This window comes from Manduca sexta, chromosome 26 (genome assembly GCF_014839805.1).
Source record: "Manduca sexta isolate Smith_Timp_Sample1 chromosome 26, JHU_Msex_v1.0, whole genome shotgun sequence".
In the NCBI taxonomy this organism is placed as follows: domain Eukaryota; kingdom Metazoa; phylum Arthropoda; class Insecta; order Lepidoptera; family Sphingidae; genus Manduca; species Manduca sexta.
The window spans coordinates 2,633,241-2,647,555 of record NC_051140.1 but is presented as its reverse complement, the minus strand read 5'-3'; the positions used below and the strand labels follow the sequence as shown (position 1 = coordinate 2,647,555).

General features: G+C 37.8%; 1 protein-coding gene across 1 annotated transcript; it reads right to left on the bottom strand.

Moving 5' to 3' along the window:
- Nucleotides 1–3,147: 3,147 nt before the first annotated feature.
- Nucleotides 3,148–11,422, bottom strand: LOC119190683. Its single transcript, XM_037443066.1, has 4 exons — nucleotides 11,224–11,422; nucleotides 9,822–9,957; nucleotides 9,102–9,200; nucleotides 3,148–3,300 (listed from the first exon to the last, which is right to left on the bottom strand). The coding sequence occupies exons 2-4, from the start codon at nucleotides 9,891–9,893 to the stop codon at nucleotides 3,148–3,150; spliced, it is 324 nt and encodes a 107-aa protein (XP_037298963.1). The 5' UTR covers nucleotides 9,894–9,957; nucleotides 11,224–11,422.
- Between the last annotated feature and the right edge of the window lie 2,893 nt (nucleotides 11,423–14,315).

Here is a 14,315-nt window from a genome sequence, read left to right as displayed (position 1 = left end):
GGATAACTGATCCGTATAAGTAAAAAGTGAAAAAATCCCCTACAAATTACCTATACTGCCATTAGAGATGTCCTTCGATTAACAGTCCTGGATTTGTAAATAGGCCGTATAGGCCGCGGCCTATGGGCGGCAGTTTTCAGAGGACGCTCACTCGATTTAATTAATCATTCATTTATTTAACTTTAGTGGCTTTCATAATACAAAAAAATGGAAAATTATTAAGTATTTTAGATAACTACATACATAAACTTACCTACATGGGGCGGCGGAAATAACGGCTTACACTCATAAAAAAATATAAATCTGGCACTATCGATTAGGACGCCCGTAATTGAAAAAAACGGATTCATCCTCGTTGACAGAATAGGCCCACTGATATAAATAATATTACTAAGAATTGAACAATATTATACAACATCAAAAAAGAACTAAATGGAGTTAATTATGGTATGTTGACTTACGTCCTGAAAGACTGTTGAGGAGGTGCAGTTGTGAAAGGGGTATCCCACCACACCGCAACAAGACCACGGGATCTGCGTCATCCTGCTGTGTTCTGTGACGTATGAATATTTAATTAAAAATGGTGGCTGCGGTACAACTTCACTTTGATGTCCCGGGTTCGAATGCCGGGTCGGGCAAACTTATATTGGGTTTTCTGCTCCAGCATCAGTTTTGAAGTCTGGAGTTTGTACCTTGGCGATAGACTCGACCCCATCACATCGTTGGACGGAACTCTGGGCCGAAAGTGAGTGCCCTAGTTACACCCCTGCCTACTTCTTCAGCGATAAAAGCGTGATGTGTGTTTGAAAAGTATGTAACATCTTAGCTAAATATAAAACGATCCTGGATCTATTTATGTATATCCGGTCTCGAACAGGCCGGCAAAATTGTGTCAACAGACGAGGAATAATCATCTCTCGTAAGTCTCTACCCTAATACACTTACAATCAGGTGCAGTAAGGGCATTAAAAAAATAGAGGATGAACTTTGAGATGGAATTGATATTGTTAAATACAGATAAAACAAATAAAAGGTTGTTTTAGCTGAATAGCCGCAACTAAAAAAACAAAACTCAGCTGTCAAAATATCTCATGCTATAACTTTATTTTTGACCAAGCTCCTTAAATAAATATTAAAAACTTTATTTGAGATATTGACATCTGGTTATTAAATAATGACGACCTCTAAGCTGACGTTAACTTGACAGCATCTCAGCTATTGCACTTGAGAGCGAAGTTGAGTTGCATCTATTAATATGGGCCTAAATCTCATAATTTTTTCATTGCACTAAAATTCTCAGTTACAGCTCAGATTCAGGAAGTTGGCGGTGATACCCCCGTGCCTCAGAAAGCACGTAAAGCCGTTAGTCCTGCGCCTGAACTCTCTCCGGTCATGTCGGATTGCCGTCTCACCGGACTTTGAGAGTGAAGGCACAGAGAGTGCTTGTGTATTGCATACACTTGTGCACTCTAATATCTCCTGCGTGGCTGATCTCCGTTGAGATTGGCCGCCGTGGTCACAATTCGTTAAGAAGGAAATCAATCAATTCTCATAATGCCAGTAATTTCGCTTGCTACAATGACCTTAAAATCAAAATTCTACAGACAGAATAATGGTTACTTACACATTTAATTCGCAGCATTTGAACGTGAGTCGGAGTGTGTGCGTCCACTGGTCGCCTTCGCGCTGCCCTTTCTGAAACGCAAAGGAACGCGGCACTTGATTTGTGGATAAAGTTTCCATTGATGTTTCATATCATTTAACGGGTAAGCTTGGAATGTAATGGTCGCCTACAATAAATACAGTGCCTAATGTAGGGACTGAGTTAACGTTAAGGCCTGTTTTCACATTAATTAGGGCGCATGCAGGTGATTAGTAATCGCGACTGATTAGTGCAGGTATGTAGTGCGAGTAGTGTGAAGTGTCCAATTTTGTTTAGTAGCTGTGTTTAATAAATTCAATTGTCAGCCCGCAAGTATGGACGAACCTCAAAAAGCGCGCTTGCAATCAGCGCTACATGCTAAACATTAAACACTGCTGTCCAGACGTGTTTAGTGGTAAGCACGCTGCAAGAGAGGGACCGGGGAGCGCGCGGGACATGGCTACTCGCAGTCTACTCGCAAAAAATAGAAAATACATCTAATCACTACACTACGCAGGTTACTATACACTCGCACTAATCAATTGGTGTCCACACGTGTTTGTTCCTATCACTTAACACCTGCACTAATCACTAATCAAAGTGAAAACAGGCCTTAAATGAATCTGATTGGGTCAGAGGCCAAATGCAGAAGGCAGCATTGCTGGACAGGCACGCATTCTGAGGAGATTCCTCACTTTGAATCTGTAACCACCAGTGGCTTGGGTCTTGGCCCCACTAACGAAGGTTGATTCATTCTTTTAATATTTTTATATGCATTGTTATTTTTAAGATATGTAAAAAAGGAACTTTATGAATCTCCTGACCTCTCAAGGACTTAGCAGTTCTCAGGGGAGGCTGGTTATTAAATAATATTATTTTAAACCGCAATAAAATCTGTATAATAGTTTTCTTTCAATAATAACCTTATTGCTAGAATGTTTATAGCTTTACAATTTAGCCTGACTGGAGTAGATAATTTTTAAGTTCGTCTTATAAATTTTAACAATCAAATTTTTCTCTTATAATATTAGTTAAGATTAACATTACCTCGACCAAGTTTGAAGAGAAATAGAAGAGCAGAGCGCACTCCAGGAGAAGAACCAGCATGTTCAACGTCGCATACTGTAAATAAAACACAATTTAATGTTAGTTGGATATACATTTCCAACAGAAAATTCAGAAAAGAAATTAAATATGAATCTACTTAAACTTTAGAAATTATAATATAAATCAGGACTGGCATCAAAATGGATTTTGTGAGCCCACTTTCTAATGCATTTTCTTCAAAATCGATATCGATCAAAATATATTAGTAATTAAAAACAGTTTCCTAAGATTGTTTTCTAAAAATTCAATAGGTTAAAAACATATCTGTCTTTAGCCGTCTAATTTTTAATCCACGCTGCATACATTTGACGGTCACCACTGCATCTGATGGTAAGTGAAGTGGGAACCAATAGAATGTCGGCTGACGAGAAATGATTACCCCTCGACAGTCAACACAATTATGCCGGCCTGTTAGAAATGGATACACACAGGCAAATCCCGGAACGCCTCGCTCCATAAAAACCCATGAACGAGATGAAGAAGCTAAACATGGCGAGGAAGACCAGCCCGACGCCAAGCTGCACCGTCAGAGCTGAAGGAGGCAGGAGCGCCTATAAACAGAGCAAAACATCTGACACTTCTGTTGTAGAATGTAACCTTTGTTGTGACTATTATTTTTTATGTGTTCTATTTTTGTAAATATTTGAATGTGATTGATTTTTATTGTTTGCCTATGATATGAATGTGATTGTTTTTGTGGTTTGCGTAGTTACACATTTACGCTGAAATAAACACTCGTGTCAATAACACATATATTTACTTAATTTTAAAAATAACTCAGAACACATACACCAATTACTTACAACAACTTCACTATATTTTTTTTAAAATACCACGGCAAATCGACAACACGGCATCTGATTGTAAACGGAGTGTAGTTCTGATATAATGTCGATTGTCAAGGCATGGTTATCCTTCGTCAGTCGACATAACTATGCAGGCCTTTATAAAACAGGATTACGGGATCCCGGAACGCAACAGTTAACAGTGTTGGTGACATAGGCTTACAAGACACCTATCGACAGCACAAGTATTGAAATAAACATAATACAAATTCTTTTACATAAATCGCTTTTAACAATAGTAATTTTGAGCACGTTCTGGCTGTATGAATTATGGTACCTTTGCACTATAAATTAAATCGAATATCTGTTTTATACTGTTTATTTTCTCAGTTTTTATCGCGGTGATTGCAGTCGTCATGGTCACGGGGGGCTGAGGTAAATATTAGTCGTCCAAAAAGTCAGTTACAATAATATCTACCTACACTTTACAGTTATTCAAAACTTTTCTTTTTTGTTGACGGTCTAATCTACGTAAAATGAGTTCACAGCGTCAGTATCAAAACTATATATATAAAAATGAATCCCTATTTCCTTTTGGTCGCCATCACGCATGAACGGCTGGACTGATTTCACTATATTTTTTGTTGTGTTTGTTATTGTCAGAAAAGATGCTTATGAAAGAAAAAAATCAAAAATTGCGCGGAAAATTAGAAAATGTATGAAAACTTAACGAAAATATTAATTTGATATAACTGTCAATTGTTTGAAATAACTGTCAGAGATTGACAGAATGCGCGCACAAATTCATAATTAAGACGGGACAACGAGGGACAACGTCTGTCGGGTCAACTAGTTATAATATAAAAAAACCGCGGTAAATCAGAAAAATAGTTTTATTACAATGGCTAACATTAGCGTAAACATAAGAAATCATTATGTTTATTTTCTGGTATATAAGTATAGTACAAAGCCCTCGCATATTAGCGTATTGTATACGATATTATCTGTAAATAGTACAGTGCATGTCACCGACCGGCACGAACGTGACCCGGTTAACCGGGTGGTTATGTTTATAACCGGGAATTACCGGATTACCGGAAAATATGATGCTTTAACGCTTTAAGCTAGATCACACGACGATTCATTGCAGTATGTTTAGTATTAACATATACACGCTTTATATTGGGGTATAATAGGGTAGTTTCCTATAATTAATTTGGACGTTATTCTGTATGTAATGTTAAAAGAAATTCTGTGAAATCAGTGTCAAGATTAGTTAAAAAATAAAGTTATTCACATTTGAAATATTGTGAGCCAAAGTGAGGGCTTGGTGGGGTTATCGCGCTGTCACTTTTTCACTTATGGCCGGACACTTGGTGACGTCACAGTTTGCTAGTACTATTATTTGACAGCTATCCTATCCACTAAAGTTGTAACCTTTTTATAACTCATTAATTGATGCAAAAACAAAGAAGTCTAGTATTGTCCTGCAAAACAATCGATTAAGCAAAGATCACATTGATGGACATTATACTCAAACTGTCCTTTATTTTAGAAAGAAGAAAATTAGCAAATGAGACCCCTAACGGTTATCACTTATAAATCATCCCCACCCATAAACATCCAACATGCCAAAAAAACCATCTATCAATCTAAGCAATTACAAAATTATGCACATAAATTATTACTTTAGCCAAAATCTTAGCTTCGGATTTGAATCCTCGTTACATCAGAGCGATGCCACATGATGTGTTGACGAAGGGGTGCCGCTATGTCTACTACATATAAATTACAATGTCACACGACGCGTTAGGTCGCCGCATTTGCGATTTGCGAGACAAGGCGAGAAGGGGCAATGCGCCGCGGCGCCGTAGCGATATCGTGCCGCTACCGCAGTATTACAGTTTCTTTCGCACAAATGTTGTTAACAGACATTAACACACATCACGGATTTATACCCGAAGAGCTATACAGAGGCGCAACCAGGGCACCCATTTTTCGCCAAGTGTGTTCCATCCTATGGTGTGATAGGGGGCGAGCCTATCGCCATATCGGGCACAAATTTCAGACTCCAGGCTAATACCGAGCAGAAAAACTCAAATATCTCTTTGCTCGACTCGGGATTTGAACACAAACACTCAGAGCGCTGTCGTGCCGCGCATGCAGTACATCTATGTCACCGAAGCAGTCACAGTCAGTTAACAGACTTAAGTGACCCTAGACACTTGAGCCATTTACGTTGCGGCGCTGCGGCATACCGCAATGAATAGCGTTGCGCTGCTGTGCCGCGCGACCTATGTGGCACCCTACACCTCGTATTCATTAAGGTGCGACGCCGCACCGCAGCGTTAACGCATCGTGTGGCCTCACTCACAGTCGCGAGCTGCGTGTCAGTTGGTACAGACAACCCCTATCCAAGCCGTTTCAATAATTCACATAGCGTGCCGCTAGTTATGATATTTATTCGGTTATTCCAACCGTTCGTGATATGGCAGTCACTTAAATATTGTATTGAATTTTTAAGTAGATTTTAACCGCATCGCAAGATCTTTTTATGCTGAATAGCATAGTCCCGCGGCTCCGACGTGAAATAGTTTTTCCGGGATCAAAATACCGCTTGATATTTTCCCGTGATAAAGCCATTCATAAATTAAATAAATACTACAGATTAATATTGACATTGATTAAAAAAAATATTGATTTACTCCTGACCCAATGTCGGCCATGGCGGCCAATCGCATCGGGGATCAACCAGGTACGCATAAGATATTATAGTGCACAAGTGTGTGCGCCATACGCAGGTACACACTCTGTTCCTTCACTCACATAATCCGATGAGACTGCAATCCAACATGACCGGAGGGAGATCAGGCGCAAGAGCAACGGCGTTGCGTGCCGAAGCACGGGGGTATCACACCGTCTATTTCTTGACACCGAGATATTGGTCGCTATCCTTGTGGATATAAATATCCTGCCACCACCAATATACATGGTCATTTTGACATTGCGTTACTAAATGAAACCACATATTTATCTTGTAAATAATCTATCTATCTTCTATCTTCTTCTATACTTATAATAAATCTGTAGAGAGGTCAATTCTATACATGAAATATATTTCCAAAATAACTATCAGGGGGTGATTAGGGATCGATACTGATGCCAAAAATGCAATTAGTAAAATTTTTGTCTGTCTGTCTGTATAACCGTTATAGAAACAAAAACTACTCGACGGATTTTAACGAAACTTGGTACAATTATTTGTCATACTCCAGTGCTGGTTATAGTATACTTTTCATCACGCTACAATTAATAGGAGCAGAGCAGTGAAGGGAAATGTTGGGAAAACGGGAGAAGTTACTCCATTTTTTAAGCTTCCGTCGCGTGTGAAACTTTAATGGTTAAGCTACAAAGAAATCATGTATGACGGAAATGTTCTCCTTAAAATTATGTAAAAAATATCCCACGACAGCATATGTCTATCTTTTATGGTTGACTCACAATAACACGTGTAACTCCCGATAGCTTAGCAGTTCGAAGCTTTCTCATTATATTTGTCTACTTTTACGTTTATAACACTCTAAGTCATCCCTAATTAAAAAAGTTAACATTATTAAATATTCCATAAAAAAAAATCATAGAAATCGGTATAGAAACACCAAAGTTATACATGAAATAATAAGCCATCATGCGTGAATACTGAATCATGCTATAAGGGATTATTTTTGTATATATATAAGGTCGCGAACGCACAGGCAGGCGGCTTGCTTGGCACCTAGAGGCTAGCGAATCACCTGGCGAATAGCTTCGTAAAACGAACATTCTCGAACGTTCGCGACCGACTCCATTTTTGAAGTCCGAAATCCACGCGGGCGAAGATGCGAGCGGAAGCTAGTCGGAAATAAAAATAAAAGCGGCGATAGCCTAGTTGGGTGTGGAACGGACTGCCGAGACGAATGTCCGCAGGTTCAAATCCCAAGGGCACACACCTCTGACTTTTCTAAAAATCATGTGTGTATTCTTTGTGAATTTATCGTTCGCTTTAACGGTGAAGGAAAACATCGTGAGGAAACCTGCACATCTGAAAGGTTCTCTATAGGAATTTCGAAGGTGTGTGAAGTCTACCAATCCGCACTAGGCCAGCGTGGTGGACTAAGGCCTAATCCCTCTCAGTAGTAGAGGAGGCCCGTGCTCAGCAGTGGGCAAGTATATAATACAGGGCTGATATTATTATAATCGGAAATAATATGTAAAATAAAAAAGTGTAAGTTTCGAACAAAGTAAATATCAATAAAAAGTAATTTTAATTTTACACACCCTACTACTACTACTACTTTAATCCCACTACTACTACTTTAAGAGAATTTTTCGCAGCGGCAACATTACACTTTCCATCACCCAAACAGGGATTTTTTGTGAAAATGTTCATTATTCATGGATGATTTTTGGGCACATTATTAGCAGAGATAAAGTCGAGTATGTGGTTTCATTTATTAACGCAATATCCAAAATTACCCTACATATAACGATCTTAAGGGCTATAATGCACGGCACTGCACTCATCTCTAATGTCCAGTAATTACCCTGTATACGATGTCCTTCGAAACTGAATGCAACAATGTTTGCACGCTGTTGATTGACGACAGAAACAAACAAAGCGCTATCGACTTAAACGCAGTGTCACTTGCTAAAGGTCTTGTTTATTTAAATCGGCTTTTCTGGTCAAATTAAGTTAAGTTTGTTTTATTTTGTGTATTGAAACATAAATCACCTACAAAGATTTAACAATATATGTCCAATTAAAAACCTAATTTTTTTAATTCGGTTAATAATAATACTAGTATAGTATAGTATCGCAAGAATCGTTATTAAATACAAAAAAATAATTGGGGTTCAAAAAATTTTACATAAACACTCACGCCTTTTATACCCGAAGAGATGGGCAGATGCAAGAGGTGCACACAGTTTCCAGCGTGCGTATTCCGTCCCATATGATAAAAGGCAAGCCTATCGCCTTATCGAACATCATCATCATCATCATCATCATCAGCCTATATCTTTGTCCACTGCTGGACATAGGCCTCCTCCAATATACGCCATTTTACCCTGTCTTCGGCCTGTCGCATCCAGTTCTTACCAGCGACCTTTCACAGATCGTCACTCTACCTAGCTGGAGGGCGTCCTACACTACGTTTGCCTAACCGTAGTCTCCACTCAAGAACTCGTTTACCCCATCGGTTATCGGTTCTTCGACAGATATGCCCTGCCCACTGCCACTTCAGTTTGCTAATCCTGTGTGCTATGTCGGTGACATTGGTTCTCTGACGAATGACCTCGTTACGAAGTTTATCCTTCAGAGAAACTCCGAGCATAGCACGTTCCATAGCTCGCTGAGCGACTTTGAGCTGGTGGACCAGCCGTATTGTCGCCTCATCGAACACAAATTCCAAAGTCCAACATAATATTGAGTACAAATACTCAATAACATTCTGCCCATCCCGGGGTCGAACCCGAGACTTCGGCACTACAGTCGTGCCGTAATACTAAATAAATGGTGTATACTTTACCCATATGAGAGTAATTCCAATGGCGTCTATAATATATGACAAGGAATTTGGTGATGCTATCATCCACAATCCAACCGCAAATGTTATTATAGAAGCAACCTGAAAACAAATGAAATAATATATTTAATAATATAATGTTATACATTACTTAGATTCCGTCAATATTAACTCTACCACCAATTCGGAAAGCAGTTCTCAACAGAGAAGGACGGGCAAGAAACTCTAGTGCTGCTGTTTATGAAATCAGTTTGAGGTATAAACTATGCTTTAAAATAATCAGTGGGTCCTTTAACCGACATGAAAGCAAAAAACCGACGCGAATCTCTGTGCGGAATAAAAAAGAAGCGAGCCCCCTAAGGGCCCGTTCAAGTATTACGTAACGCAACTTTTAAAGATTTTTGAGTCCAAACCCCCCTCCCCCTACCCCCAAATTGCGTTATGTAATACTTAAACGGCCCCTAAGGCCCTAAAGTTACCACTTAAAATAGTGCAAAAGTGATTCAACCAAAAAATTTTAAAATTTTAAATATTGTTTTCAAACTATCGTAAATTAATCATTATTCAACAAACATATTTTATTGTATCGCGTTTGAGAATAAAATTACTATTTTTATGTTAGAATACAGTTAATTTTCGATAGTCTCTAATCAGTATTCAATATCGTAATTGTGAACTGTATCATCACAACACAATTAGATTTTCGTAGTATGAAATACTTACCATAGCAACTTGGTTGACTGCTAGCAGCATCCAGGCAGATACTTGCGAAGGTTTTCCGAAGCTTCCGAACATGTTGCTCGGGCTCACTGATGATTTACTAATCTACATAAGGTCCAATGATGGGCAAGACCTAGACCTGATTATGGACAGAAAACATTTTAATGATCAATGTATTTAACTGACCCATTTCTGGAAACAAGCCTCCTCTACGACTGAAAGAGTTTGATCCTGATGGCATATTACGACTTTTATAAAAAACAAAACCTGTAAACCTACTGAAGGTCAGTTTGATATTCACCGTTACTGAATGAAACCACATATTTATCTTCTTGAAAATAACACTTTACAATAATTTACTCGGACTACAGCTGTAAAATGAAATGTTTCTTTCGAACAAAATGAATATCAATAAAATATAACTTTATTTTACACTACTACTACACTAAGAGAATTTCAATTCGTCGCAGTAGTAACATCACACTTTCAATTAAAAATACACGCGCATACGCCACATTCACTCCAAAATGATCAGATAAGTAAGACTGGGATTTTTCGTAAAAGTATTCGTTTTTTGCACAATTTTAGTAAAAGTAAAGTCGAGTATGTGGTTTAATTTGTTAATGCAATATTTAAATTACCCTGTATAATTAGTTTTAGGACCACCAACGATTAATTACTACCAGATTAATAAATTAATCGTACTATACTTAAGTCTCACTAACGAATGTTTTAGAAAATCTTAAAATATTAAGATTAAACGCAAAACCCTCTGAACAGATATGGATGAAATTTGCTACAAAGATAAATTTTCATCCTAAAAGTACCTACACAGTGAGATTTTTATTCTGGGAAATTTCTCACGAGCGAAGCCATGAGCAACGCATAGTTAATCGTTTATAAAGCTAGTAGAGTTGAAAATACAAATACAGCCGATACAGTTCAATAGTGAATCATTTATCTATGATTAGTTTGACCTGGATGTACACGATCTGGGTCACATAATGGTATTATGGAAATTAAACAATTATTCTATAGTTTGTTATCAAATGGATTACAAAGATATGCCTCACTGACATGAACGACAGATTGATATCTGAAGAATGATTTCTATAGTTTACGCGAATGTTAGACATTGTAATAAAACTATTTCGCAACGCGATGAAGTCATGGGGCGGACTCCGTCACCACGGAGGCTTGCAGTCTTCGAAATGTTGGAAGAGTTTTTTAAATATCTTAGGAATGATCATGGGAATGGGCAAATTAGAATTAAGTTTGACAACACTTACATAGATTAAGAATTTTGATGACATTTATTTTCGGAGGATAATGATCTAAATAATTCATTCAGTACTACGGCAAATTATGAAGGAATGAGAAACTCGACCGAGTTGTTAAAACTAACCTTATGTATGAGAATAATTTATCCTAGCAACAGACTTATCGGTAGATTTTACTGTTTTCTATAAGCTTTAAAAATTGTAGACATCTTGGCTATGGGCCCCATATCTGTTCATATAGGAAAACGGATTTATTTTTGTTGTAAATATGGTATATGTTCTTAGTAATTAAATAAAGTTAGTAAAAAGATGTTATTGACATGAGTGTTTATTTCGGACTAAAAGGGAAGTAACTATGGCAAACAAAATACAATTAGTTCTAAAAATAGAACATATAAAAAATAATAAGTCACGACGAAGGTTACAATCTCCAACAGCCGCCCTTAATCGCAGTTGTGACAGAAACAAAACAAATAAAATAATTAAGTTTCTAAACCTAAGTTAACTACACATCGTTTGTGTGCTGAGGTCCGAGGGCCTTCGTTAGTACATCAGCAGGCATATCGTTACTTTTATATATTCTAACTTAACAATATTATTAGATACCTTTTCCTAATAAAGTGAAACCGAGTATCTATATGCTTCGTCCTGCTGTGGTGTACAGGATTTCGAACAAGATTAATGGCACTTTGGCTGTCAGAAGCTAAGTTAACTGAACAAAGTATACCTGTTATCTCGTATATAAACCGACGTAAGTAACACGCTTCCTTCGTGGCAGACGCTAATGCCATATATTCTGACTCGGCCGAACTTAACGCAACAGTAGGTTGCTTCTTGGATTCCCATGATACTGGACCTCCACTTAACTTGTAAACATAACCGGTGTATGACCTTCTGTCGATTGGACAGTTTGCCCAGTCTGCGTCACAAAAACCTTTAAATGGTTCTTCATTCTTATGACTTGACCATCCGTTCTTCTTGCCATATTATTTTTAAAACTAATGGAGTATCCACGGTCTTACACTCCTTCATATTAAACTTTTCTAATATAGAAAGAATATAATTCAGAGATCTTTTAATGAAAAATATCTCGACAAATCTTCTCAAAAATTCAAATTCTTGACAGTGTCAAATGTCAAATTAGATTTAAAGAAGACTATTATGTCATCAACAAAGATTCCTAATATTACAAGTTCTTTACCAAAAAGTTTAGTATACACACAAGGTTCGGAAGGAGTTCCTATGAAACCTATTTTAGAAAGCGTTTCATTTAACTTTTTATTCCAAGCTCGCGGTGCCTGTTTAAGACCGTAAAGAGATTTCTTCAATAAACAAACTTTGTTTTCTTTACCCTTTTGAATAAAACCAAGAGGTTGCTCCATGAAAACTTCTTCTTCTAAATCTCCGTTAAGGAAAGCTGTATCGACATCTAAGTGCTTCATTCTCAACTTCATATCTGCAGCTATCGCAAACAACGTGCGGAGGGAAGAATGACGAATCACTGGTGCGAACGTCTCCTTGTAGTCTACACTTTCAACTTGATGAAAACCTTTGACGACGAGTCTCGCTTTATACTTGGTAATATTACCATAAGCATCCCTTTTAATTTTGTAAATCCATTTACATGGTATAACCTTTTGTTAGGTCTATCTACTAAATTCCATGTATGGAGTTTCCTTAAGGAACTATACTCATCAACCATAGCATGTTGCCACTTATCAGCATCATCGGCATGAGTAGCTTCGTAATATGTCGTAGGTTCATTAGAATCTACCATTGACGTATTGTAAGCTTTATAAAAATTGTTGTTTTTCTGTCTCTGGAAGGGTATCTGCGCTCAGGGTGCGATTCCTGTTCCAAATTCGCTGTCACTTCTTCCACACTAGGCAGCCTTAAGTCAATGAGAGACTCTCGCTGTTCCAGAGTCACTGACTCTTTTGTACTTTCTAGATTTACTGGTAAAGTTGCTTCAGCCGCCGGACTGATATTCTCATCACAGTCATAGAATTGACAGTCATGATCAAACTCAGACTCAATCTCTTTTTGCTCATCAAATAACAATATAGATTCTGACTGTGCGACAGACTCAGATTGCTTCTGCTTTAGCGCTGTAAAGCAATTTTCATAAAAGGTTGCATCTCTGGATATAATAACTTTTCGTGGGTTAGCAGGGTCCCTAAAAATATAAGTGCCTGGATTTTCAGAATAACCGACGAAAATTGCTTCCTGTGCCTTGACATCTAATTTCTTCCTGTGACACGAAGGTATATGGACTAGAGCTCTACAACCAAATACTTTTAGATGGCTAAGATCACCTTTTCGTCCATACCATTTGTCATAAGGAATTTGTCCACCTAAGGCTCGATGAGGAGACCTATTCTTAAGGTAAATGGCAACTTGGAATGCATCTTCCCAGAATGCTTTCGGTAGTGAACTTTCAGCTAGCAACGTTCTTGCCTTTTCTGTAATCGAACGATGGGTGCGTTCCGCTACTCCAACTTGCTGAGGACTATAAGGCGTCGTTGTTTGATGTTCAATACCTTTTGAAGCAAGATAATCAACAAACTCTTTATTCACGAACTCCTTACCTCCATCAGTCCTAATTGCTTTAATTGTTTTATCTAACTGATTTTCAACAAAACATTGAAACACACAAAATATATCTTTGACTTCTGTTTTAGAAGAAATAAAATAAGCAAACACTTTTCGCGTATAATCGTCTACTATTGTCAACATATATCTATTTCCTTGAAAAGAAGTTGTAGACACCGGTCCCATCAAATCCATATGGATCAGTTCCAAAGGGAAGTAGCCCTATTAAACGCTAACCTTTTGAAAGGTTTTCTTGCTTGTTTACCTTCCACGCAAGCGATACAACTAGTTTTATCTACTCCTGTATACTTTATACCTACCTTGTGATTTTTCAGTTGGTTCATGCCTATACGACACAAATGTCCTAACCTCTTATGCCAAATTTGATAACTATCCTGACAGCCAGAGTGCACATCTTGTGTCAAAAAATTATCCGCCACATTCTCGGAAACATTTACAGTACCATCTAAAACGTACAGTCCACCACAGGGCGAGGCATGAGCAACAGATTCACCTGTAAAATTAAAAGTATCAGATTTATAAAAGTTACATCCATTTTTATCAAAAACACAAATAAAACCCTTTTCAACAGTTTTATATACAGATAACAAACTAGCTTTCAAAT